At 41.0% G+C, this 27,459-nt stretch overlaps 1 protein-coding gene across 1 annotated transcript in view; it reads left to right on the top strand.

The window, feature by feature from the left end:
- SYN2 (synapsin II) overlaps nucleotides 1-27,459 on the top strand; it is a 184,610-nt gene that overhangs the window by 65,966 nt on the left and 91,185 nt on the right. The window contains exons 3-4 of the mRNA XM_036404701.2: nucleotides 2,781-2,872; nucleotides 7,994-8,150. Coding sequence (XP_036260594.1) covers nucleotides 2,781-2,872; nucleotides 7,994-8,150 — 249 coding nt within the window. The remainder of the gene's footprint in view (nucleotides 1-2,780; nucleotides 2,873-7,993; nucleotides 8,151-27,459) is intronic.

The following is a 27,459-nucleotide window of genomic DNA, read 5'->3' as shown; positions in this document are numbered from 1 at the left end:
GATTTTAGGTGATTTTTTGTCGCTCACCCTCCCTGACCAGGTCATCCACCCCCTGTGGGGCTTTCGTGGTATTTTGGGTGATTTTGGGATCATTTTTGGTGATTTTTTGCATATTTTTATGGGTTTTTTATTATTTCTTGGTGGTTTTCTGTACTTTGGGTTAATTTTAGGTGATTTGGGTCACTCACCCTCCCTGACCAGGTCATCCAGCCCCTGCTGGGGCTTTTGTGGTATTTTGGGTGATTTTGGGATCATTTTTGGTGATTTTTGCATCTTTTTATGGTTTTTTTTTTTTTATTATTTCTTGGTGGTTTTCTGCATTTTGGGTTAATTTTGGGTGATTTTAGGTGATTTTGGGTCGCTCACCCTCCCTGGCCAGGTCGTCCAGCTCCTGCTCAGGGTTTTGGGGTGATTATGGATGATTTGGGGAGATTTCAGGCTTGATTTTGGGTGGGTTTTTTTGCATTGTTGGTGTTTTTCTGTATTTTGGGTCAATTTTGGGTTAATTTGGGGTGATTTTGTGTCCCTTGCCCTCCCTGGCCAGGTCATCCAGCTCCTGCTGGGGTTTTGGAATGATTTTGGATGATTTTGGATGATTTTGGATGATTTCAGGCTTAATTGTGGGTATTTTTATGGGTTTTTTTTTGCATTTTTGGGTGGTTTTCTGTACACCTGGAATTGCCTTCCTGTGCTGCTGGAATTTCATCAGAGAGAGCCTGCAGGTTTCTGAGCCACACAAACCCTTTTGTTACACACCAGCACACAAACAGCAACGACTGCAGCGTCCTGCTGCTAATACCATTTATTGTATTATTGTATTATCACCGTGTTATTTATTATAGGATTTCTTTTTATAGTATTTATTACAGTGTTTATATTGTAGTATTTTATATTTAGTATTTTAGTATTTATATATAGTATTAAATACTATAATATTTTATATTATAACGTTTATTTTTATAGTATTTATTATAGTATTTCTTTTTATAGTATTTATTATAGTTTTCTATATAGTATTTTTATATTATAGTATTTTTCTATTCAGTATTTTAGTACTTATATATAGCATTAAATACTATAATATTTTATATTATAACGTTTATTTTTATAGTATTTATTATAGTATTTCTTTTTATAGTATATATTATAGTTTTCTATTATAGTATTTTCTATTCAGTATTTTAGTATTTATATATAGTATTAAATACTATAATATTTTATATTATAGCATTTATTTTTATATTATTTATAGTATTTATTATAGTTTTATATTATAGTATATTTATATTATAGTATTTTCTATTCAGTATTTTAGTATTTATATATAGCATTAAATACCATAATATTTTATATTATAACGTTTATTTTTATATTATTCATTATAGTATTTCTTTTTATAGTATTTATTATAGTTTTATACTATAGTATTTTCTATTCAGTATTTTAGTATTTATATATAGTATTAAATACTATAATATTTTATATTATAGCATTTATTTTTATATTATTTATAGTATTTATTATAGTTTTTATATTATAGTATTTTTATATTTAGTATTTATATATAGTATTAAATACTATAATATTTTATATTATAACGTTTATTTTTATATTATTAATTATAGTATTTCTTTTATAGTATTTATTATTTATGATAGTATTTATTGTATTATAACAGTAATTAGTTCACTTTCACCCTGCCTTTCTCTGCATACATTATCTCCTGTCCCCCACCCTAAGCTTTGGAATGGTTTGTTCATTGGAGGTAGCTGGGGGTGGGAGTGGGTTGCCGAGTCTGACGCTCGCAGTGCCCGCACAGGATGCCGTTCTCTCCCCATTTCCTTGTCTTTGCCGTGACAAACACGTTTTGTTTCTGCAGTGCTGGCCCAGGGACCCCGGGCGGTGCGAGGGTGTGGGGGCTGAAGGGAGCCCAGCCCTGAGAGCAGCAGCAGCAGCAGCTCAGCCCTGAGCCCCTGAGCCCAGGGTGTGAAATGCCCCCGGAATACTCGCAGTAATTCCATTTCTCAGGGGCATTGTGACACTCTCTATCCTCTGCTGCTGCTGCCTGGGACAGCACTGACTCTTTCATTTCTCCACCAGGAGACAGCTGGCTGCATTTCAGTTCTTCTGCTGGGGGATGTTATTGTGAAGTGCCTTGAGAGTCTAGGCTGGTGAAAGGCTGGGGATAGATGTAAAACATCCTGTCCTTTCCTTTCAAATCACTGCAGATTCACAGGGTGGGAGCAGCTCCCTCGAAATTCCACATCTCCTTCTGGAAAAGTAGCTTTAATTGAGGATTTTGTGAGACAATTGCTCATTAGCGCCAGGTTTTCTTCTAAAGAGTAAATGCACATAAAGAAAATCGAAAGGGTGAGCAGTGTGAGGAGACACTAAATTCTATAAGAAAATGTTATTTTAATTCTGCTTTTGTACTGTTTTCTTCAAAACTTTCTGTCAATGTTGAGCCTGTAATAATCTCTTTGACAACATTGTGCAAAGCAAAAACATAATCCCTACATTTCTGTGCAGACAGGGAGGAGTAAATCCACTTGCTACTGCCCCACAACCCATTTCCACAACATTGTTTTTTAACCTTTTGCTCTCTTTGGATTAAAACCTTTTGAAATGTGACAAATACTGCTGGATCAATGCCCTCTTGGTGCTCATTTAATTTCAAATGTAGATTGCCAGCACTTCAGGCCCTAATGCTGAAAATAAGGGAGTTGGAAAATAAAGGTAAAACAAACCAGGCTGAACTAACAGGAGCCTTTTCTTCACAGGCAGAATTTTCAGAAATCAACTTGATAGCCCATGCTGATGGCAATTATGCAGTTGATATCCAAATCATTCGAAATGGCACAAAAGTTGTCAGGTAAGCAAAACTCAGTGGAATATCAGCAAAAAGCAAGAAATGGCATCATGGCTGGGTGGGAAAGGTGCTGAGTGCTTGGGCTGTGTTTGTGGATTTTGAGTGATGCACCTCGGGGAGAGCAGAAAATAAAATGTCTGATTTGTGACAAGCTTTTTGTGACAGGGAGGGCACATCTTGACATTTTAATCATGGGGAAAATGGATTTATTAAGGGAAGGAAGTCCAGAATAAAGAATACATGGTTGGGAGTTGGGGTTATTGATTTGGGTTTTATGTTTGCTACAGAAGGACCCAAACTTGGTGATTTTGTGCCTGCCAGACTTTCCCAGAATAGCAGAATTTATTTCCAACATGGAATATTTTCTATTGAAAGAGACCAAGTCAAAACACCCCTCTCAGGGCAGTTCCTGGAATATTTCAGCCTGTTTGAAACATTTTGGTTTAAACACCTCACATTTCCCAAGAGCTGTTTTGTCTAAAAAGGATGATGCCAAGGAAGGCAGGGTAAATTTAACTTTTGGTTTTATTCGGTGAGGACATCAACAGCCTCATAAATGTGAGGGGAGAAAACAGGGCAAAGGAAAAAATTGAGGAAGTATCAGAAAATTTATATCAGCAAAATTATCATATTGGCAAAATGATTATCAAAACTATAATCCAATATTTTATTTAAATGGTGAGAATTGCTCCTATTTTGGCATTTATGTGTAAGTGAAGTGTAGCAGTTGTTTGGCTGAAAAATTGCATTTAAAGGCAGAGATACACAAGCATGTCCTGGATCTTTATGGTTTGCAGAACACATCTCCAAATAAAAGATTTGAATGTATCTACTCATTTATGTAAACAAGCAAACAAACAAACAAACAAAAAACCAAAACCAAACCAAAATACCAAAGCAACAAAAACACCCAACAAACTCCAGGAAAAAATATTAAAGATAAGTTTATGCTTCAAAATTCCAATTCTTTAATCTCTGGCATGTTTTAAAAATATCGCAGTTTAATACAAAAACAATGATCTTGTGCCAAACCCACAGGATTATTTCCTTAGAAGAGTAAGAGATTTGATTTTTCTTAGGGTTGGTGGAATTTTTTACCCAATGATGGAAGTTTGGAGCCAAGAAATCTTGATCACTGCTCCCTGGTGGCTTTTCTGTACTATTCCAAAAAGTGTTTTAAAAAGTATCAAGGCCAAGTTGCCATCAAAACATGTCAGGAGAAAATGAGGGCTGGGAACCTCCAGAAAATAACATCTCCAAAGATTTGCAGGTCGTGAGAAAACTTGGTAAAAGTGCTGCTGTTCTTTAGAGAAAAAAGGAGCTTTGTGTTATCAGATAAGGCTGAGAATGAGATAACAATATTAGAGTTTTCTGTGTGATTTGTTTACCCAAAAGGAACTGCCTGAAGCTGATCATTTTCCCTCAATCCTGTGTGAGACACCTGGGAATGTGGCTTGTGGAGGTGCAGGCATGATGGGAGAGAATTCTCTGTTCCTGTGCTAATTGGAGATATTTGTCATCAATAATAACAAATTCTTAGGCCCAAAGTGACCTTGTATCACAGACTTATGAGCAAATTGTTAGTTAGAAAAATCATAGAAACTTCAATGACAAAATTTTGCTTGATTTGGTTTAGTTTAGGAGGAAAAAACATATTTAACAGGCACTGACTTGTTTGTTTTTTGTGAATGAAAATCATACCATGAAAAATTATTTTTTCTGTAACATTATGCTGAGATTTTTGGGTCTTGATGCTTGAGCCACAATTAAAATTTTCCTCCTGGCCTCCTTCTGGATGCAGTCACTCCATCCAGCATTAATTACAGAACTAGAACAATTATGGGAATGTGTCATAGCCCTTTGAGGAGCTTTTGCAAAGCAAACTGTATTTCTTTATTTTTCATTTTTAAAAAGTACATCCCCTCCATTCCCCAATTCTTTCATTAAATTGGTCTTTGAGAGGACACTTTCTGTTCTTTTATTTGAAGCCACAGCACTGTCTGGGATGTGTTATCCCCCTTATTTTAATAAATAAAAGTTGCCTCTTTCTTTCACTGAGGAGTCTGCAATTTTAATGAGGGCATGCAGGAATTGGAAAAACAAAAACTTCTACAGACACTGAAGAGTTTGACCTACAACCTTAGAAAAAGCTTAAATTAATATAGAAATAAAATACACAAACATTAAACAAAAAAAAATCATAAACTTATGTTTCTATAATTGCAAGAAAAAATATACCTCAAGTAAGTAAAACACTGTATTAATAAAATAGTGAAGATTTTATAATGTAAGCGTGTGTTTGTATAGATTAGGCTAAAAGTTTTAAAATTATAGTAGAAACATATATATATAAATATAACAAAACCCTACTAAACAAAAATATCTACAGTACAACCAAATTAAATAAAAATAATAAGTCAGAAAAACAAAATAAACCTTATAGCAACTATCTATTAAGTTAAAATGTTATATATTACCTTATAACAAAAAAACTTGTAACTTCTTTTAAACTAGAACCAGCTACTTACTCTCATAAATCTCACAACCTCTAAAACCAAAATATTTGTCTGAATAATAAATCATTCTTAACCCAAAAATAGTCCTATCCCTTCCTTAATAACAGCAATAAAGGCATCGTTAATCCTCTAAGTATTACATTCATGCTGGGCCAGTAAATTGGATTTCCATGTTCCAAACTCTTGAAACTTTGATCACAACATCTCAGGGCAATGTTGCAGATATTTTTTAGGAATTCTTTTTAAAGGCAAGGATTTCTTTACAGGTTTTGCTCATTGAGCTTCAGTGCCATTTTGACGACTATTAACAGCAAATCCTTAATGTTGCTTTTGCCAAATCCTGCAGGTTTGGGGTTTTATTTCTTTTTACAGTGGCAAAACAATGGCACAGGGTGCCCAGAGCAGCTGTGGCTGCCCCTGGATCCCTGGCAGTGCCCAAGGCCAGGCTGGACAGGGTTTGGAGCAGCCTGGGACAGTGGAAAATGTCCATGGATGCCTTCCACTAGAAAAGAAAAGGAGCTTTAAAAGCTCCCTTCCAACCCAAACACTTCTGTGATTTGAAATTCAAGAATCCAACTAATCTACTTGGGCTGCTGCATCCAAGCTGGGATCTCAGAACTGCTAAAGCAATTTTAACATGGATTTTAATTGTATTGTTGTTTTTATTCTACCAGACTGAGAATTCAGAATGATTTTGTAATCTGCAGAGTGTCTCACTCCAACAGCTTGTATTTATTTAAGGCATGTAAATAATTTCAACAATTTACTATGCTAATTTAATTTACCCTGCAGTTATACCTCTCTCAGGAACTTGAAATCTTCAAGCTAGTCTGGGCTTTCTTCCCCTTTAAAATTGGAATGCAGAAAAGACTCTTTCAACCATCAAATCTGGGAGTGAATTGCCCCTGTTCTGGAGGCTCTGTCCTGTTGGCTTGTGTTTTCTATTTTCCATAACCTTCTCCAGTAACAAAATGTCAGGCTTGGAGTAAGGTGAGGATGGTGTCGGATTGTTGGCAAAGGTGGGGGGTGATAGGCAGGGAACCAGGGGAAATGCTGGTCAGATACCAGAGAGAAAAGGGGGAAATGTGGCTGTAAGTCAAAAAATTCATTTTGACAAGTCTCTTGATCAAAAGTCCAGTTGTGATTCTCTCCATTATGGTCTGATTCCATTTGTCAGCAATGTGGTTGCTTCATCCCTTACTGTCCTTAAAACAGCTTGACAATAATTGTGGGGGAAAAGAAATTAAATTGTTCCCCAAAAGCCCAAGTTTGTGGCAGAGGCCTTTGCCTGCTTCAGTTTAGCTTGCCAGTGCTCAGAAAATGGAGAAGACAAACTGAGGACATACCTAGAGGATGGATGTGATTTGTCTGTCAGCAGGAAAACAACATGAAATCCATGATAATTTCTCTGTTCTCTTAATGGAACCCCATTATTGAGCGGATGCTGAATAAAGGGTGTTGAAGATTTTCATGAAGCCATCATGACTCCTTCCATCTTTTGTAACTTCCCTTTTGTTTGAGTGTTTTTCATGAAGCCATCATGGCTCTTTCCATCTTTTATCAATTCCCTTTGGTTGGAGTGTTTTTCACAAAACCATCATGGCTCTTTCCATATTTTCCCTTTGGTTTGGGTGTTTTTCATGGAGCCATCATGGCTCTTTCCATCTTTTATCAATTCCCTTTGGTTGGAGTGTTTTTCACACAGCCATCATGGTTCTTTTCATTTTTTCCCTTTTGTTTGAGTGTTTTTCATGGAGTCGTCATGGCTCTTTCCATCTTTTATCAATTCCCTTTGGTTTGAGTGTTTTTCACACAGCCATCATGGTTTTTTTCATTTTTTTCCTTTTGTTTGAGTGTTTTTCATGGAGTCGTCATGGCTCTTTCCATATTTTCCCTTTAGTTTAGTGTTTTCCTTGAACCCATCATGACTCTTTCTAATTTTTATCATTTCCCTTTGATTTAATGTTTTTCATGAAGCCATCATGGCTCTTTCCATCTTTTTTCAATTCCCTTTGGTTTGAGTGTTTTTCATGAAACCATCATGGCTCTTTCCGTCTTTAATCATTACCCTTTGATTTAGTGTTTTCATGGAGCCGATCATGGCTCTTTCCACCTTTTGTCATTTCTCTTTGGTTTGAGTGTTTTTCATGGAACCACCATGGCTCTTTCCAACTTTTGTCAATTCCCTTTGGTTTAGTGTTTTCCTTGAAGCTCTTTCCACCTTTCTTATCATGGTTCTTTCCACCTTTTATCATTTCCCTTTGGTCTGAGTGTTTTTCATGTAGCCATCAGGGCTCTTTCCATCTTTTGTCATTTCTCTTTGGTTTAGTGATTTTCACAAAGCCAAGATGGCTCTTTCCATTTTCTCCCTTTGGTTTAAGTGCTTTTCATGAAGCCATCATGGCTCTTTCCACTTTTTATCATTTCCCTTTGGTTTGAGTGTTTTTCATGGAACCACCATGGCTCTTTCCAACTTTTGTCAATTCCCGTTGGTTCGCATGTTCTCCCCTACTCCCCCACCAGCCATTTTCCCCCCTCTGCACACCTTGCTGTGGAAGGAGAACCAGTTTGCTGGTGGATTCTCATGACTGTGGATGTTTTTTGGCAGGTCATTCCGGCCCGACTTCGTGCTGGTGCGGCAGCACTCGTACAGCATGGCGGAGAACGAGGATTTCCGCAACCTGATCATCGGCATGCAGTACGCCGGCGTGCCCAGCGTCAACTCCCTCGAGTCCATCTACAACTTCTGTGACAAGCCCTGGGTGGTGAGTGATGCTGCTGCTGCTGCCTTTGGGGGACCTAAAGCAGAAAGGTTCAGAGAATAAAGTGGGGATTTATGAGAGCCTTCAGCAGGCACAGCTTGGGCAGCCACAGCCTCCAGTGGCCGCAGCCAAGGTGGGCTGTAAGAGCCTAAATGAGGGATGTGGGATTCCAGAGGCTCTCCAAAATGCAGTTTATGGTATCCAAAATGCAGTTTATAGTACCCAAAATGCAGTTTATTCCATCCAAGAGTTCCAGCAGCCCAGGGTGGTGGGTGACAGAGCTGTGCCCACAGCTGTCAGCTCCAGCTGCAGGCAGGCCTGGAGACCCTTTGGGTTTGGTTACAGTGCATTATAGACTTTTCTTTGCTGGGCATCTCCATACAGTAGAACCAATCCATACCTTAACTATTATCTACAGCCTATCCTAACTACTGTAATTACCATATTCATGTCACTGTTCTCCAGTCACTAAAAGTCAGTACATTACAGTTTAAGCTAGAAGTTGTTTTTCAGTTTTCTTGCAGTGGAAAATTCTGAGACCTTTTTTCTACTTGCAACTTTGCTGCCTTGTTTGCCTGTGCTCTCTTTCTGCTTAGCAAAAACATCTTCTTGTTTGGTGTGGGTTTATCCTTTGCTCTAAGCCATAAAAACCCCTTCTAACTAACTCACCTTTTGCCTTCTTAGTTATCTAGTAAGATTGGCTCAGCAATTCTTTTCTTCTATATCAAAACTTGCTTCCATCTCTATTCCTTCTTCAGACTCTACATTTAAAAATCTTTCTGCCAAGCACACACATCTGTGAGACTTTCTTGTCAAACTTTCATCATTCCCAACAGTGGGCCATGGACACGAGTTTGTCACACCATTATCAGTTTGGTCATTCACATATCAGGGGTTAATGCTCCCATTCCAGCTGCAGGTAATTAAGTCATTTACCCCCAATTTGCTTCCCCCAGCTCACTTTTGGTTATACTTTTTGGGGCCTGAGGCAGTGAGGTGTCCTTGATTCCCAGGCATAGAGAGGAGTTGTTGTGTCTGACCAAAACCTGAAGACAGTAACCAGCCCTCTGTGTGGAGTTTTAACGTTATACCCTAATGTAGTACAGGATTTGAAAAGCAGAAAAGCTAAACCCTAAGCTGGATTTAAAACATAAAAGCTAAATCACTGCACCTGGAAATTTCCTGGGCCTGGCATTTCAGCTGCTGCATTGCATGTTTCACTCCTCTTCATGAACGTTGATCATCAAACTTCCCTCACTGAGCAGTGAAATAGTGGAAGGATTAAAAACCCAACTAAGATATTTCAATAATTTTTTTTTTCAAAGAGCCAGTGTGGGGACAGAGAGCAAAAATCCTTGTAGTACAAATAGAGACATAAGTGAGGCATCCAACGGAATGCCTCCCCACTGCTAACACGCTTCCTCAAGTGAGGAAAGAGTGTTTATTCACAATTTGTCTGGGAAAAGCAAGCTGAGAATATTTCTCATATTTGTGGTTTTGAACATAATTTGAACAGGCTCTAGCCAGTGTTTTCCTCATTCCTGTGAAATTTTTGGGGCTATGCTTTAGCAAGGCCATCTGAAGGGACTCGTTCCCTCATTTGAAAGCCCTTTTCATAACCCTGTGCCTCTGTGGTAGGGGTTGGGTCCTTTCAGTTACCCCTGGAGCACTGAGGCACCCTGGAGAGCCACTGATCTTTGCCAGTTTCAGTGGAGAAGACAATGCTGTTTTTCTTGACAAGTTCTGTGGAAATGGAGGCAGAATTTGGTGATTCTTTTGCTTCATGAAGAACTAAACATTAGCAGCAACAAGGTAAAATGTGGTGCTGTAAAAGGTGCTGATCCACAGTGCAGTCCCTGCTCCTACAATTCCATTGTCCAACAGTTAAAACAACTTTAAAAAAATCCCACTTCTCATAAAAAGCCAAAATTTCCTTTTTCCCTCTGGTATCTGGGTAAGAAAAGAAGAGTTGTCAATATTTTTCACACTGCAGGGAAGTTTTGCAACAATACTTTTATTGCCTTGAAGATGTTAATTTTTTAATACTTACTATGAAAATCCCTCCAAACGATTGTCAGCAGTTTTTAACATATACCTCTTGCAGCTCATTTTATTATCCTTTTATACTGCAGTAAACTCCTGCAGGGGGGGAATAAATAATTGATAGAGCATTTACGACTTCTCAGTGCACGCTGTACATTGCTAAATTCATTATTTCAGTGCATCCCATTTTCCAGCTGTGTGGCATTTCCCAGTGCTTTGATTCACTGGGTGGGGAGGCAAAGCCAGTAGCATTTATATGCAACAAAAAGTAAGGAATAATTCCTCCTTACCGACTGCCATATCTGTGTTTTTATCACTTTATCACTGCCCTCAAGGTGAGTCCTAGTAAGGAGTGTGAGCTTTTAATGTGAGCACAGAAATAATTTCTGTACAAACACCAGGAGCTTTGTTTGGCCTTTTAACTTGAATATCCTGCTTTGTGCTGGTGGTGGTGATGGGAGATGTAAAGACCACTGTGTTTATCCCAGAGCAGCACAAAATCCTCATCAGATTTGGGAGAGAACAACAATGGAAGAACTCATGGCCCATGGGGGGATATTTGAGATGTCCTGTGTGGGGTAGGGAGTTGGACTTCAATGCCCATTGTGGATCTCTTCCAGCTGAGGATATTCTTTGCTTCTATGAGGCCATTCCAGAATAGATATCCTGAGGGGTAAAAATCCCTATACTCAGCCAGCTTCATGGATGCTCAGATGTTGCAGCAGAATCCAGGCACTGCTGGTTTTGCCAACATCATCATCTGCCTTGTTTGGTTGGACCAGTCTGGTGTGTGCTCCCTCCTGGGTGAAATCCCTGCTGAAAATTGTTGTGGATGCCTGGGAATGCACTCCCCAGTCTGCTGCTAAAATTAAGGGTAAAAACCACTGTGCCCCTCCATGGCCATGGCCATGCTTGGCTTTGGCATCAATTAATCCTCTCCTCAGAGCGTGGCAGGGATTTCTTCCTGCACAATCCTTTTGTCAACACCAGTGCTGTGATATTTCTGTGGAAGTTCTCTCTGCAAACATTTCAAGTGCAAAAGCCCCACGGACAAAGGAGAAGCAGAAAGCTACAAAAAGCCATAAGTAACAATCTTTATTAATTCATGAGAAATAGATTGACCTTCGTGCAGTAAAATGTGGAGTGGCAGAAGGGAATTACAGCTTTGATAACAGCAGGGGGGAAAAAGGGAGTGTGCAGTGGAAAGGGCCTTAAAAAGATGGGAAATTATTGAGTTAGCCATGGGCAATGAGTCTTCCTTGTATCAGAGCAAAAGTAGGAGTAGTGTAGATCTGTAGGAGGGGAAGTCAGGGAGGTGAGACTGGTCATAAAAGGGCTCTCAGATAAAATGAGAGTTAGAACTCAATGTACAAGGTCTTTGGGCTTTAAATTATTGCTCTTCGCTTGTCAGGTGTTTGGTGTTTCAGGGACACACAGCTCCAGCTGTAGAACATCTTTCAGCTCTGAGGGCAGGTTCACACTCTGTGTCACAAGCTGCCTGCCCTTAATTTTGCAGGAAAGCTCCTTTTGTACCCTGGCTTTCTGTGCACTTGCCAATAAGCAGTGAATCAATTTTTGTTTGATCTGAGGTGCATCATTGAAAGGTGGGGTGTGGTGGTTACGATATTTTATGAAAAATCCTTTCCTTAGGATTTTTCCTCCTGAGAAGCTGAGAGGCCTCAGGAACAAAATGTACCCAATGGTTATCTGCTGCTGTGGAATGCAACAGGTGCATCTGGGATTGGGCTCATGGGGTTGTTTCTAATTAATGGCCAATCACAGTCAGCTGGCTCAGACTCTCTGTCCAAGACACAAACCTTTGTTATCATTCTTCTTTTTCTATTCATAGCCAGCCTTCTGATGAAATCCTTTCTTCTATTCTTTTAGTATAGTTTTAATATAATATATATCATAAAATAATAAATCAGCCTTCTGAAACATGGAGTCAGATCCTCATCTCTTCCTCATCCTCAGACCCCTGTGAACACGGTCTCAGTGTGTGGTGGGATGATGGCCAGGGATGTCCTGAGAGCAGGAATTAAAGCCTGCATTCCCTGGTGTCAGGGCATGCACAGCTCCTCCAAATGCACAGCAGGACTTCAGAGCACGGCACAGCCCTGTGAGAAGCTGGGCTGTGAGCAGCCAGGTGGAAGGAAATGTTGGAATGAGTGTGTGTGGGGAGATGTTTGTGCTCTGAAACGTGCACAGAGCATGGGGTTGTTACAGCACTCGGGTTATTTCACTTCTGTGATAACACTTAGCTCATGGAAAATTCATGGCCCTGCCTCGAGATGGATTTCACTTAAATGCTGGTGAGGATGTCAGAAAGCTGGGGGGAAAGCATGGCTTTTACAAATAAAGGCTGAGCTCTTTATTGCTGAGCTCACACAGAACTGTGGAGGAACCGTTTTAAGGTTTCTGCCCTCTTTGAAGAATTATTATAAAAACATTAGAAAGTTCCAGTGCAGGGTCATGTTGCAAATAAATTGTCTTGGGCATGAAATAACCCCATCAAACAAGACTAGAATTTTACCTGGTTCAATTTACAGCTACACTGAGTTAAGGTGAGGCAAAAACATCCACTCTCCTTATAGGATTCCCAATTCTCCTCACAGTTTTACTCATGTTTAATGGGGTGCAGATCCTGCTGTAAAGCATTTATGAAAAGGAAAAGTTAATCCAAAGTTAATATTTGATATCATTTAAATTATTTGTTTTCCTTTAGAAAACATCATTCAGGAAATAAGGGAGGCTTCCCTTAACTGAGGCTTAGGAGCTTTATGCAAACTTTCTCATTGTACATGATGTCATTGTCCCTGGGGGGATTTGAGATTTAAATTCCACGTGGATGTGGAACTTGAGGACAAGGGTGAGTGGTGGACCTAGAAGGTCATGGTTAGTTCCTGGTCTGGGTGATCCTAGAGGGATTTTCCAACCCAAATGAGTCTGTGGATCCATGGAGGTGTGTGAAGTAATTGTGGAGGCCAGAAGGAACTGCAAAATGTGGTGATGATATCAGAGCTTGCAGCATTATGTGAATCCCATTCTTTTAATTATTAAAATATTTTAAAATAATTTCATAATTGAAATAATAATTCTCAAAATATTTTTAAATGTTAAAAATATTATGTTATGTTATATTATATTATATTATATTATATTATATTATATTATATTATATTATATTATATTATATTAATAATACCAAAAAGAAAACATAATATTTAAATTTAAAAAATAATATTTTTTTTAAAAAGCAACAAAAAACATGTATTAAAAATACAAAATATAATTTGCCAGTATCCTGTGTTGGAATTAAAAAAAAATTAATTTTTCCTGCATGTATCCATTTGCAGGATTCTTGTAAAGATTGATGTGAATCCTGCATGCTGAAGGATTTCCTTCAATTGAACCCTGCTGGATTTTAGCTTCAGTTGCAAATATTGGTGATGGGGTGCAGTATTTTGGAACACCCCAGTTTATTCTCTGCCCACCCCACTGTGTCCAGCAGCTTGCTGATAGTGGAGTCAGGCAGGGAGGTGGATTTTAGTGACACCAAAGAGGCAAACTCTGATTTAATTGTCAGGGGCTGCAAGGTTCAATGTCCAAGGCTGCTGTTGATGGAATAAAGGGTTGGGTTTATTTCTATTTCTATTTTCTTTTTTATTTCACAGTCTGGCTGTGATATGATAATTACAGGCATTACAGGGGCTGGGCTGGTGCTTCCAGCTTCTTTCTGACAGTGTTGAACCTTCCAGGCCTGCAGAGACCCCAGAGCTGCTGCACTTGTGCACAGCAGCTGTGCATGGCTGAAGGGGAAGAAAACCCTCCCAAAACCAGCCCAGTTCCACCAGGCCAGCTCTGGTTCCTTTAGAGCAGAGGAAAAGCATCCCAGCCCCTGCAGCTGGCTGCACATCTGTTCTCCTGGGAGGTGCAGGGCTGCTCTGGGGGCTTCAGGGATCTGCTGCTGCCTCAGTCACACATTCACTCTGCTTTAGAGGGGACTCAAGGCTCATTTGTGAGCTCTGTGACCCTCACTGGCTGCATTTAGGGAAGAGGGAGTGGAGGGAGTCCCTGGGGGATGTGGGGAGCCCAGGAGAGCTGAGCTTGGGCAGAGCTGTGCCAGCCTGGCTCTGCAGGGGTGGGAGCTGGGGCTGGGCAGCTTGGCCCCATCAAAGTGCACTCCTGGCACTCTGCTCCAGCACTCCAGGGATGGGGGAACAGAGGAAGCAGCCAGGAAGGGCCAGAGCTGTCCTAGCCTGGCCAGAGAACCTGGGAGAGTGTGAAGAGAGCTGGGGGATCCTGGTGCTCTTCACACAGAGCTCCAGAGGGGAACCCATTTGTGCTGAAGCATCTTCAGATGTCCCACTCTGCCCCACTGTAGGAATTTATTGTTATAGAAATATATCAATTAAACGAAGCTTTTAAATGTTAGAGAAGTGCCACAGAACACTCAGTTGTGCCAAAATTTCTCTCAGTTTCTCTCCTTGCTCAGCCCCAGCCCTTGGGAGGAAGGCTGGCTATGGCTTTTTTTCTCAGACCTGCTAGTATTGGAAATCTCACAGTTGTTGTTTGTTTCTTTTCCTTCAGTTTGGGAGCAGACAGCCAAACACTTCTTTGCAAGTTTGTTGATATTTTCCTTGGTTTGCTCCTCTTGCCAAGCTTACACAACTCTGACTTCATGTGCTGTGTTCTGCTTTGCATTTCTTGTGCAGATGCTTTTCTGCTTATCTGTCTTCACCTTCTAACTGGACATTTAACTTCTCTGTTTTTACCTTGTTTTTTCTTGGAAGGTCTGTTTTAACTGCCCTTTATTACTATTTGATGCTTTCTAGTGCTCTTCCCCACCTTGTTCTCTCCTCTGTGCTGCTGCTCCAAGTTGCTCTCTTGTGCTTTTCCCACTCCCAGTTATACTTTAAAAATCTTGAGCAACAGATTGGAGCACTGGCAGGACATTTGTCAGGACTCTGCAGGGAGGAGCAGAAAAAAAGAGATGAGCTCTGTTCCTTCCAGCTTCCTGTTGACACAAATTATTGAAGCAATGCTAATGGGAGACATAGCCACGCAGAGGAGATTCAATTTTGTGTCAAAGCATCTTCTGGAGAGCAAACCACAAACAAAGTGAATGTGTGCAAGAGGAGAGGCATTTTGAAAACTTATTTGCTGAAAATCTGGGAGATTTTCAGTGCTATTCCATGTTGGGTTTAAAAAAAGAAATTCTAAATGTTTATTTCACTGTAAGAAAATCCTATGCTCGTTAGCAAAAGCCAGATTTGTACAATAATGCTGAGCAATGGGATAGGATTTGGCTGGTTGTTGCTCTCTTTTATATGCCAGAGGGGATTTTCTTAAAGGTCAAGGCTGCAGAATGCTGCCCTGCAATCTGGATGCAGCTCAGAGAGGGAAGACATTTAGGTACACTCAGATTTGATATTTTAGTCAGTTCTATGTGTTCCACTGGAGCAAACCTGGGGCCAGCACTGAACTTTCTGCTTCCAGCCGCTCTGGCAAGACTGATGTCCCTGGCAGGTGAGGGCAGGGCAGCCAGAGGGGGGCAGGGCCCTTTTCCTGCCCTGTCCCTGCAGGGAGCTGCTGAACTCCCTCTCCCTGCCCAGGGCTGCCCTCTGTCCAGGCAGGGCACGGCTGCTCCTGGCACACCAGGACATGGTGGCAGGGCCAGGACAGCCCCATGTGATGTGTGACAGTGTCTGTGTCAGATTCCATGTGCCCAACAGCAAATAATTGGCCAGTTCTGTGGCCTTTATCCGTAGAATTTTGGATTTACAGAAGGGTATTGGATTTACAGATTTCAAGTGAAGTCAGAGGCCTGTGGATCACCAGGTGCTTTTCCTCCAAGCAGAACTTTCTTAAGAACAAAAATCCTGCTTAAAAAAAACCTGAATAAAACCTGTTTTAATTGTCTGTCACTCAGTGAAGATTTTGTCCTCCTTGCCTTGTTTTAGAGCAAAACATGTTGATGGACTTGTCATGAAAGAGCTGAAAGTAAATTCACAAAACTGTGTCAGAAGGAAGGTGAAAACAGTGTGAGCTTTTTGGTCAAAAGACAATTTAATACCAGGTTTGAACATTGGACTGGAGCAAAATTCATAAATAAAATTATAAGTTTAAATGCATGACTAGAAATCTAAATACCTTCAACCTAGTAGTGTTTGCTCTTTGCACCTCTTTATAGAGCTGGTTTAGTTTAATCTAGTCTTGGAACGGGAAGGGAATATTCCAGCTTTCCTTGCTGATTTTGCTTTCCTAAAATAAGTAAGGTCACTTGAAATTCCTGGTTAAAAAAAAAAACAAAAAGCAGAGATCCTTAAATAATAAATAAATCTCAGTGTGGTGATGATTTTTCTGTGTTATACAGCCATTAATTCTCTCATCTCTGTATTCATCAATCCTTGCATGCACTCTCAAGTGCTTTATATATAAACTGAGTATGGGAGTATTTTGCTTTGACCAGCATTTACTGCTATCAGGATAATCTAAAGCAAAAATAGAATTTTTGACTACATTCCTGAATTTTGTAGTAGGTTGTTGCCACTCTGCCCTGTTCTCCTCTGCACTAAAAAGCATCAAGAAGTGGGAACTCTTGACATCCATTACAGACTTGCATTGCATTGGACATTTCTAGGGACAGGAAATTGAAATGGACTTTTTAACTGTTTCTTACTTTCTAGTGAGAGAAACTGTTTTCAAACAGAGGCTGTGAAGTTAATATTCAAAGCAGGACTGTAAAGCTGGGGCTCAAGTCCTTTCTATTATCTGCTGGTTCTGCTACAGTAGAGACTCAGAATCTCTTTTTGTGCTTGGTTAAGGCAAATATCCACACCACACCTGAAGGCCAGATTATGGAAATTAAGTTTGATTTCTTGTGCAATCTTAATATATAATTACAAAGGAAACCTGTGTGTTATATACCCTATTAAATTATCTTAGAAAATATTTTTTTCAGTTAAAATCTAGGCTGTATCTGCTCCTTCAATGCGTGCCTGTGATGACTCAGAGCTGAGGAGGATCAGGGGGGTGACATTCCCCTTCCTGACACAGGAATCTGTCACCCATCCAGGAAAATCCCTCCTGTGGTGACGGCTCCACCAGGGCAATCCCCACTGCTCTCCTCCAGTGCAGCTCTCCCACCAGCACTGCCATTCCCCTCTGGCATTCCTGGATATTCCATTCCACCCTCAGCTCCAGCCCCCTCTGAGATGGATGCAAAGTGTCCTGGTTTCCTTTTGGGGTGTGTGAGCACCACCCCTGCTCTCTGAGGTGTTTTTAGTGGGTGGCTCAGTTTAAAACGCTGTGAAATCTCTGTTTGGGTATCCCCAAGGAGTCCTCTGGCTTTCCCTGCTGGGCCTAGCAGAGGCTGGCTGGTGGTGTCTGAGGAGTGACCCTGGAAATCCACCATAGAAACCCAACATGGAAATCTCCACCCTGGAAACCCACCGTGGAAATCTCCTACATGGAAACCCACTATGGAATTCCAGCATGGAAACCCACCTTGGAAACCCACCCTTGAAATCCACCCTGGAAACCCGCCATGGAATTCCACCCTGGAAATCTCCACCCTGGAAATCTCCACCCTGGATATCCACCCTGGAAACCCAACGTGGAAATCTCTACCCCAGAAATCTCCACCAGGGAAATCCACACTTGAAACCCACCAGGGAAATCCACCATGCAAATCCACTATGGAATTCTAACATGGAAATCTCCATCCTGGAAATCTCCATCCTGGATATCCACCATGGAAACCCAACATGGAAATCTCCACCCCAGAAATCTCCACCAGGGAAATCCACCAGGGAAATCCACTATGGAATTCTAACATGGAAATCTCCACCCTGGAAATCTTCATCCTGGAAATTCACCGTGGAAACCCACCCTGGAAATCCACACTAGAAACCCACCATGGAACTCTCCACCCTGGAAACCCACTATGGAATTCCAACATGGAAACCCACCTTGGAAACTCATCCTCGAAATCCACCCTGGAAATGCACCATGGAAATCCACCCTGGAAATCTACCATGGAAACCCAGCATGGAAATCTCCATCCTGGAAACCCATTCTGGAAACACAGCGTGGAAATCCACCATGAAAACCCACCCTGGAAACCCGCCAGGGAAACTCACCCTGGAAACCCACCCTGGAAATCTCCACACTGGAAACACACCACAGAAATCCACCCTGGAAATCCACCCTGGAAAACCACCTTGGAAACCCACCATGCAAATCCACTATGGAATTCCAACATGGAAATCTCCACCCTGGAAATGCACTCTGGTAATCTACCAGGAAACCCACCTTGGAAATCTCCACCCTGGAAAACCACCCTGGAAATCCAACCTGGAAACCCAGCATGAAAATCTCCACCCTGGAAATCCACCATGGAAATTTCCACCCTGGAAATCTCCACCATGGAAAACCACCATGGAAATGCACCCCAGAAATCCAACCTGGAAATCTCCACCCTGGAAACCCACCCTGGAACCCACCAGGGAAATCTCCACCCTGGAATTCCAACATGGAAATCCACCCTGGAAATCTCCACCCTGGTTTTCCAACATGGAAATCCACCCTAGAAATCTCCACCCTGGTTTTCCAACATGGAAATCCACCCTGGAAATCTCCACCCTGGAATCTCCACCCTGGAAACCCATCACAGAAATCCACACTGGAAAATCACCAGGGAAACCCACCATGGAAATCCACCATGCAAATCCACTATGGAATTCCAACATGGAAATCTCCACCCTGGAAATCTACCCTGGAAATCCACCCCGGAACTCCACCATGGAAACCCACCCTGGAAACACATGCTGAAAATCCACCATGGAAATTTCCACTCTGGAAATCTCCACCATGGAAAACCACCATGGAAATGCACCCTGGAAATCCAACCTGGAAATCTCCACCCTGGAAATCTCTACCCTGGATATCCACCATGGAAATCCAGCCTGGAAGCCCACCCTGAAAATCCACCATGGAAATTTCCACCCTGGAAATCCACCATTGAATTTCAACATGGAAATCCACCTTGGAAATCTCCACCCTGGAAATGCACCCTCAAACCCACCCTGGAAACCCACCACTGATGCCTTCCTCTACAAGTGTCACTGAACTCAGTATTTTTATGGAAACCTCCTATTTGAACTGGACCTCATCTGTAAAAAGCCCCACAAAGAAGAAAATCTCCTTCTGTCTCCATGAGCCCCAAACCCTTCTGAGAAGTGCTTAAGCACCAGGCCATCAAAACAAACAACAGCACAAATGTTTCCCTGGTCAGAACACTGAACTCCCTGTTCCCATAACAGTGGAATGAAGTCTTTTTTTATTCAGCATTTTCTCACTGCTGGAAGAGCACCCAGGAAGGAGTCCCCAGAGCCTCTCTCTTCCACAAACTTTATTCCTTCTCTAAATTTTCATTCCAAATGAAGGGCTCCAGGAGGCCTCTGGATCTAGGCCTCATGGGATTACCTTTAGCTTATTCTTGTATACCAGGCATGTCTTGATCTGTGTTGTACCCTGGTATGCTCATAGGCTGTTTTCCTTCATTTTAATCCACATGTCTTCCTTAAATCTAGCCTTCCTCACTGTTTACACATTTTGTCAGTGCCTCTTCCACCAGCCAAAGTGTCTCTCCTTGCCAGATGCCTTCTTGCCCAACCCTGCAAGCCAGGAGATGTTTTTATGTCTCTGACTGTGACCATTTTCTGGTTCTTTGGGATTTTTTTAATCCTGTTTTTCCAACTGTTGTAGAAAACTTTTTTTTTTTTTTCCCCATGGATGCACTCTGCTAATTTGTAAGCCAGTTCATGCAGCTCTTCCAAGGGCATGAGGTTTTTATTTAAGACTTTTTTTTTTTTTTGCTTCCTGTAGAAGCTCTTAATGGTTTGCATTTCATCAGCTGTAATTCTAATGTGAAAATATTCCAGCAGTTAATTACATGGTGATTAGTGGGAGAGCTGTGTCTCTCGGATTGCAGTTCTCATGCTGCAGGGGAAGAGCTGGAGCCCAGAAAATGCCCTTGGAAATTCCAGATAGCTGGAGCAGACAGCCCAAATCCCTGTGGGAAGGGCCAGCACAGCCCCAGGGGCTGAGCAGCTCCATCTCAGGAGGTGCTGCAAGAACCCAGAGGGTGAGGAGGGAGCAGGAAGGGAAGGAGGTGAGGAAATATCAGCTGCAGCCAAAGGCAAGGGGGAGACGCTGCTGATGCTGGGCAGGGATTGAGGGGAAAATGCACCAGGGACAGATCTCAGCTGGGAGATGAGAGCCCTGCAAAGCCTCAGGAACAGCTCCCCTGTGGCACAAAACACCATGCAGGTCCAAGGAAATGATCCTGGCATTCCCAGTCCCACCGCGCTGCCTTTGGCTTTGGGTCCTGCTGGAAAACCACTGGGATATTGGGACACAAAACAGATGATGGACTTTGGACCTTGTTAGCCCAAGAGATTTGGGAACAGGGTGCCTTGGCAAGAGCAAACAGAGCTCTGAGGATTAAATCAAGATTGCAAGAAGATTCAGTCAGAGGGTGTCACTGACATATTTTCTGAAATATCCTTTTGCTAGGATTTTTCTCCTGAGAAGCTGAGAAGCCTCAGAAAATAAATGTGAATAATAACTATTTGATGGCTGTAGAATGTAGTCTAGAGATGGTTCACCAACAGGTGCATCTTTGATTGGTCTCATGTAAATTGGTTTTACTTGATGACCAATCACAGCCAGCTGTGTCTGAGTTTGTCACAGGTTTTTAATTATTTTATTAACTTTCTGATGTTTCTTTTTTCTTTTTTTAGTATAGTTTTAGTATATATTTTTATAATATGATATGATATTATTAATATAATATAATATAATATAATATAATATAATATAATATAATATAATATAATATAATATAATATAATATAATATAATATAATATAATATAATATAATTAATATATATATCAGCCTTCTGAAACACAGAAGATTCTCATCTCTCACCTCATCCTGGGGACTCTCAATCACAACCACAAGAGAGGTTTACCAGGAAAAAAAAATTACATCAGAGTTCTGCAAGCAAGAGGTGTTTAAAATGCATGTTTGTTTCTGTGATGATTAACCCAATCCCTGTAGTAAAACATTTCTAGTCTTCCCAGAATAAGTATATAAGCAGTTGTACTCCACAATAAATTGGGATTTTTCGCCCATAACACCAAACCCCCATCTCTCTCTCTTCATCACTGATGAAAACCACTGGAGGAGCACCGAGTTCTGTTCCCGTTCCCATCTCCCCTGCACTCTGCTCATGTGCCCAAACTGATTTGTAGGAGCTGTTTCACCCTCCAGTGGCAGTGTCAAGGCCTGGGTGGGCTTTGGGTGTTGTTGGTTGGGGGCTGTGTACAAATTACAAATAGGACAGGGCTGCTAGGAACGTGTTTTGAGTTGTTTTGGTTTTTAGCATTAGTTTCATGACATGGTTATGATGAGGGGAAGATGCTATTAGCTCACATTTTAGGCAGTAGACTAAGAACTTAATGTTGCAACTTATTTTATAAATTTTTTGACTAATTACACAAAGCAAAAGCATTTGACAGTGGTTCTATTTAATTGCTGTAAGTGCACATACTTCTGGTTAAAACAATATTTGCTTATTTTGAATGCAATATTTGCTTGTAAGCCTTAAAGCACAACGTGTAGAGCTGTGTGTCAGCTCCTGCTGGCTGAGGAGGGTGTCAGCTGCAGGCAGGGTCTGCTCCCCTCCATTCTCCTGTGAGGAATCAAACCTGTGTGAGGAATCAAACCTGTGTGAACTCAGCCCCCAGGAAAGGCATTCAGGGTTTGCTCAAGTGTAAGGGAGGAAATGTTCACCAATCTCAACAGAGAAGCACATGGAGGGCACAGAAAGGTAACACAGATGCTTCCCAGGTAATAATAATAATAATAATATCAAAAAGACAGTAATTTAATATTAAAATACAGTACAGACACTGTGTTTAAAGTGCAGATATAGTGAAAAATCGTGGCCAAAGCTGATTGACTCCCACAGGTGACAAATGTCTTCTCCCAGCCCCTTCCACAGAGCTGCTCCATTCCTCCTCACTCTGAAGGATCTCAGATGTTTGTGTCTCAGTTTGTTGGCCTCCATGGACCCCACTTTGTGCTTCCTGACTTTGAACATCTCTCACTCTCACAAGAGAAGCCAACCTTTATGGGATGACCAGGCACATTTCTGAGCCTCAGTCTGAAAATGGATATTTCGGTCTAAAAAGGGAAATTTCAGCCTGAAAATGGACCTCAGGTCCTTTTTCCTGGTGCCATCTGAAGAGATAAAGAAATAAATTTCTTTGTTTTGGTTTTGGGTGGGTTTTTTTGTTTGTTTGGTTTTTTTTTTGTTTGGTTTTTTTTTTTTTTTTTTTTGGTTTTTTGTGTCATTTTCTTTGTTAAATCCCTAAAATTGTAATATAAGCAGCCCATAATGCAAACCAGCTCATCTTTCAGCTTTCCAGGCCTGCAGACCCTGCAGGGGCCCTGTGCAGGTCACTGTGGGGCAAAGGGACCTTCCCTTTGTGCATGGAAAGGGAAAATCCCATGGCAGAGACCTCCATCCCTGGTGAACTCTGAGATCACACCAGAAAACTGGAGACCTTTACTTCAGGAATTCCAGTCACAAATTCTGATCCTCATTAATGCATTTGGAAGAAGGCAAGTTTATAGCTGGACATACAGAGGAAAAGTGGAATTTTGTTTTATTTCATGGAATTTCTTCACTCTTAAGATGAACCCACACCTTAGAACACCCAGAGATGAGTTAAAGCTGAAAGTGGATTTTTTTATGAACCAGGTTGAAGAAATGTTCACTTATCTAAGTTTTTCCATTTCTCAGCTCCTGGAGAGTGCCAGCTCCTCTGGGTGGGTGTAACAGACTGCCCAGAGCATCTGGGTATTGTTTCAGCTCCCATGAAGCACCAGATGGGCACCTGGAGTTCTCAGCTTGTAGAGAGGGCAGGTACTGAACCCTCAAAAAGGGGAAATTTCTGACAGAACAGGCTCAGTAAAACCCACAGCCCAGGGCTCCTGCCTGAGCAGGTGTTATAAATGAGAAGCTTGACTAGGCCAATATTCCAGCAGCAATCAATTTATTAATTATTATGGTAAAGTATGAGCAATACAGCACTGGGTACTGTGGGGGAAGTTTTCCCTCCCACTGCACACCAATAGTTGAGGCTTACAGGTATTTATAGGGATACTCATAAGCTTTCTCAGCAGTTTCTATTCCAATTTATACTCATCAGGAGTCTCTAGTCCCAAGTTTTATGTCACAATTCTGTACACTATTGTGATTTAGTTTTTCTCAGGATGTATCCCAGAAAAGGCGTATTCCAGGTGATGGTGGTCCGGTTTCCGAAAGAAGGAAGAAGTATCCCATCTGGTGAGGTCCAGCTCTCCAGATGTGGGTCCAACTTTTAATTGCAAGGACTATAAATCTCATGACCCTGATGTCCAGCTTCCCTTGGTCAAAACTATTAATCCTTGAGTTGATGTTCCTCTTCTTTTCTCAAGCTGCTTTTCACTGTTTTGGTAAGGCCTGAGATAAGCATGCTTCCTTTGTATATATTCTAAAGCTATAGTTTCAAAGATCCTTACTACAAGCAATATTCTAAAATTATATGTCAAAAGGTTAATATTGCAAAGCTCTTTAATGTCGGGTCCGGCTGTCTGTCTCTGCCCCGACACGGGTAGGGTGGTTCTTGGGTGGCACGCGTTTCAAAGGACGAGTCTGGACTCTTCAGCTTTTCGATCTTCAGATTGTTTATTGTTTCTTATCTACAGAATTTTCTGTCTGCCCAACAGAGGTCTGATCTGCAAGCAGTCACAGGCACTCTCTGACCACCCACGGGGCGGTCATGTCTTTTTATACTAAAATCTACGTACATAATATTTACCTTTATTTCCCAATGCTTTTCACCCATATTAGCAAGTGCACCTTCACCATAAACCAATCCCCAAGTGCCAACATCACCACAGGAGATGGAGGACAAGAAGAAGAAAGAAGAAGGACGAGACACGCCCTGATCCCTCCATCTTGTCTCCATAACCCCCCTGTACCAAAAACCTTAAAGTTTATATTTCACCCTATGAATGTGTCCCTTTTACACCTTTCACTCTAAAGTGATTCTCATGTCCTCAAACTGCTGTCACTTCTGTGGATGGATCAAAATCAAGCCACCAGACACTCTTGGCAACATTCCAGGATTTCTGAGACCCCCAAGGGTTCTCCTGGCATCTCTGGACATCGGGAACGATGTGCTGAGTTCCCACACTTTAAGGCTTAGCTGCAAGCACAAAGTTCATGTCAAACAGTAACACCCTTAATGCTTTAATTCAAATGCTCCTAAATCAACTTAAGACTTCTAAAGGCTAATTGTGAACAAAAGATAGGTTCAAAGGCCTTTTTCCATGCTTTACTTTCCTCAGATATTGTTAGAATTCATCTTTATAACTGTCCCATGGTTGGTTTCCACACATATCACAATGACAGATTGCCTGTACGTACCTGACACATTAGAGGTACAGCTTGGTATTTCACACAGGGAACAGGAGAGGGAGATGCCATTCCTGCAGTTAAAATCCTACTAAATTCCTACATCCCACTGGAAAGGGCAATGCCACAAATCCTGCAGCCTGGCCGGAGGGATTGGCAGCTTTCTGGAATTAGAGGCAGCACCATCTGCAGGAATTGTAATTTGAAATATCAGATCTGATTATCTTTGAGGGAGAAGTCGGTGTGGTTTGCTCAGGAACAAACCCCAGCCCCTCGGAGGTGGCAGAGATGTAATTAAGCACAATTTAACTCCTCTTAAGGAGTTAACTTAAGCAAAGGAATCATCTGACTCTTTATGAAGACAGAAAAGGGATTTTTGGTGACTCTTCTTGGTTACAGCACGATCTGTGCAGTCAAATTTAGAGGAGTTCCACTCTTGGGGTGGTGAAACCCCAGAAAGATTTGATACAAATCAAAGGGAATAAATGACTTTTTTAATGAATATTTCTTCTCTGTGTCACACCTTGTTGGAGAGGAGAAAAAGCACCGCTGTCACTGTCCTGTTCTGTTCTAAAGGAACAATTCTGGGTGTGCAAGGATTCTATCCTGACTAGAAAAGAGCTGACATTACAACAAATGCTACAAAACCCAACCATTTTCCTTTTAAAATGATAATCTGCAAACTGTAAGCACATGTACCTGAGGATATCCCTTTTTGACTGAAAGTAAAATGCAAAATTGGAAAATGAGAAGTAAATTCAGCTTGCTAAACTGAGAACTTTTTTCCACTTTCTTGTTTTTTTCCTAAGATGTAAAAATGACTTCTGCTGAAATACTGAGCTCCAGGAGTTGGGGGGTTTTTAGATGATTTTGGGTTTTGATATCCATGTAAAATACTTCAATGGCTCTGTTCATATTTTCTATTATTTCCCAAACATCCCATGTCTGTAAACATTTGACATTGGATTAGATAAATGAGTAATTTATCATCTAAAAAGATGATGTTCCTGCCTAGGACTGGTGTTCAGCTGCTGAAAAGGAAAATATAAAAATATATAGTCCAAATCCCACTGAAAAATTGATAAAAGGTCATTAAGACCTAAATGAAATTCTTCTTTATAAATAGCCCAGGAGCAATAAGGGAAAATAAAACAGAAAATAAAAAATAAATTTATGGCAATTTCTGGATGTACAATTAGAATGCTGAAATTTGGTGTGAATTGGGGCTGAATTTATCAGGTTGCATTTTGGGGGGGAAATGATTGACAGGAGATTCCCAGATTTGTAGGCATGGAGGTGAAGCAGCATCTCAGGAGGGGAAAGGACAAAGCATCCCCCAGCTGTGGCAGTTTGATTTCTCTCTTTTGCCTCAAAAATTCAATCCTGCTTTTCCTACCTGCTGTTTCCAAGCTGAATTACTGGATTAGAGGACACTTGAGGGATACATGTCTGTTATCTGTGGTTGATAGTATATTATTTTAAGTAAACAGGCATTTGCTAGCAATTAATCTCAGTAACAGCTTTCTTACCTCTAGCATGAATGCCACAATCCCTACAAAAATGCCATTTTCTCCGTGTCTTCCTCTCCCTTCCAGTGAAAATGGAAAAGAAAGTAGGGAAAGAATGACAGGAAACAGTCATATGATTTTATTTTTCTTTGGAGGTTTTTACTTCAAGATAGGTAAACAGATTTATTTTAACCTAACAATTGCTTGGCAAAAATCATGTACTTACTGGTCAGTGTTTTCTTGTGGAATTTGGAATTTGGCTCTTGCATCAGAACTGAAATATTGAGTAAGTTGTCAGGAATCCTATTCACAAACCACCTTATTTTGGTAGCTGTGAGAATATTTCCTTTCCTTGAGGCCTGGTTTGCTAGCCCACAACCCAACTACAATTCCTTAGGCTTTTGGTGAAGACTGCTCATCATTAAGGTATTTTCCACTGGCCTTCCAAATTTAAAGATGTATTTTACCAAACCTAAATAAACACCACTAAATTAAACAAGTCCTCTCCGCCGGCTGGAAATGCAAGCAAAGCTTTCATGGGGTTTTTTTTCCCTTTTTAAACAGTTTTTTGCTCTGCCTGCCCCCTGAGCCTCTCCTCAGAGTAGGTGTTTTATCTGCAGTATGGACAGAGTTGTATTGTTCTGTGCTTTTTGTGCTGTTTGCAAGCAGCAAATCCCACTATTCAGTGTTGTGCTGAGTTGCTGATGTCCCATGCTGGCACAGTGGCAGCTGAACACATCCCTGGGGGGATTTTCTCTCCCAAATGTCACCAGAGGAGAGGGATCTGCTCAGCAGAGACAGAGAACAGCCCCAAAGCCAGCTTTATTCAATAAAGAGTTCTCTTGGTTCCTTGTAAATGTTCTTTGTGAAGCTGCTGCAGTCCAGCGTACAGGTAGGTAGGATGTGTCATGGGAGCTTTAAACAAATATTTTATCAGAATATTTTATAGAAAACATGAACAGGAATGGCATAACTGGGAGCTGTTTAAATCAGCCCCATCCAAGGATGGCCTTGTGTTATATCAGAATATTCCATAGAGAACATGAATAGGAATGACAGAACATGGAGCAGTTTAAATCATCCTCATCTTTGGTGGTGGGACAAGGATAGCAACATGTTATATCAGAATATTCTATAAAACCATGAATAGGAATGGCATAACAGGGAGCAATTTAAATTATCCTCATCTTTGGTGGTGGGACAAGAATGTTCTGATACAACAC

The sequence above is a fragment of the Molothrus ater genome, chromosome 11, assembly GCF_012460135.2.
Source record: "Molothrus ater isolate BHLD 08-10-18 breed brown headed cowbird chromosome 11, BPBGC_Mater_1.1, whole genome shotgun sequence".
Classification (NCBI taxonomy): Eukaryota; Metazoa; Chordata; class Aves; order Passeriformes; family Icteridae; genus Molothrus; species Molothrus ater.
This window is presented reverse-complemented; position numbering and strand designations above follow the sequence as displayed.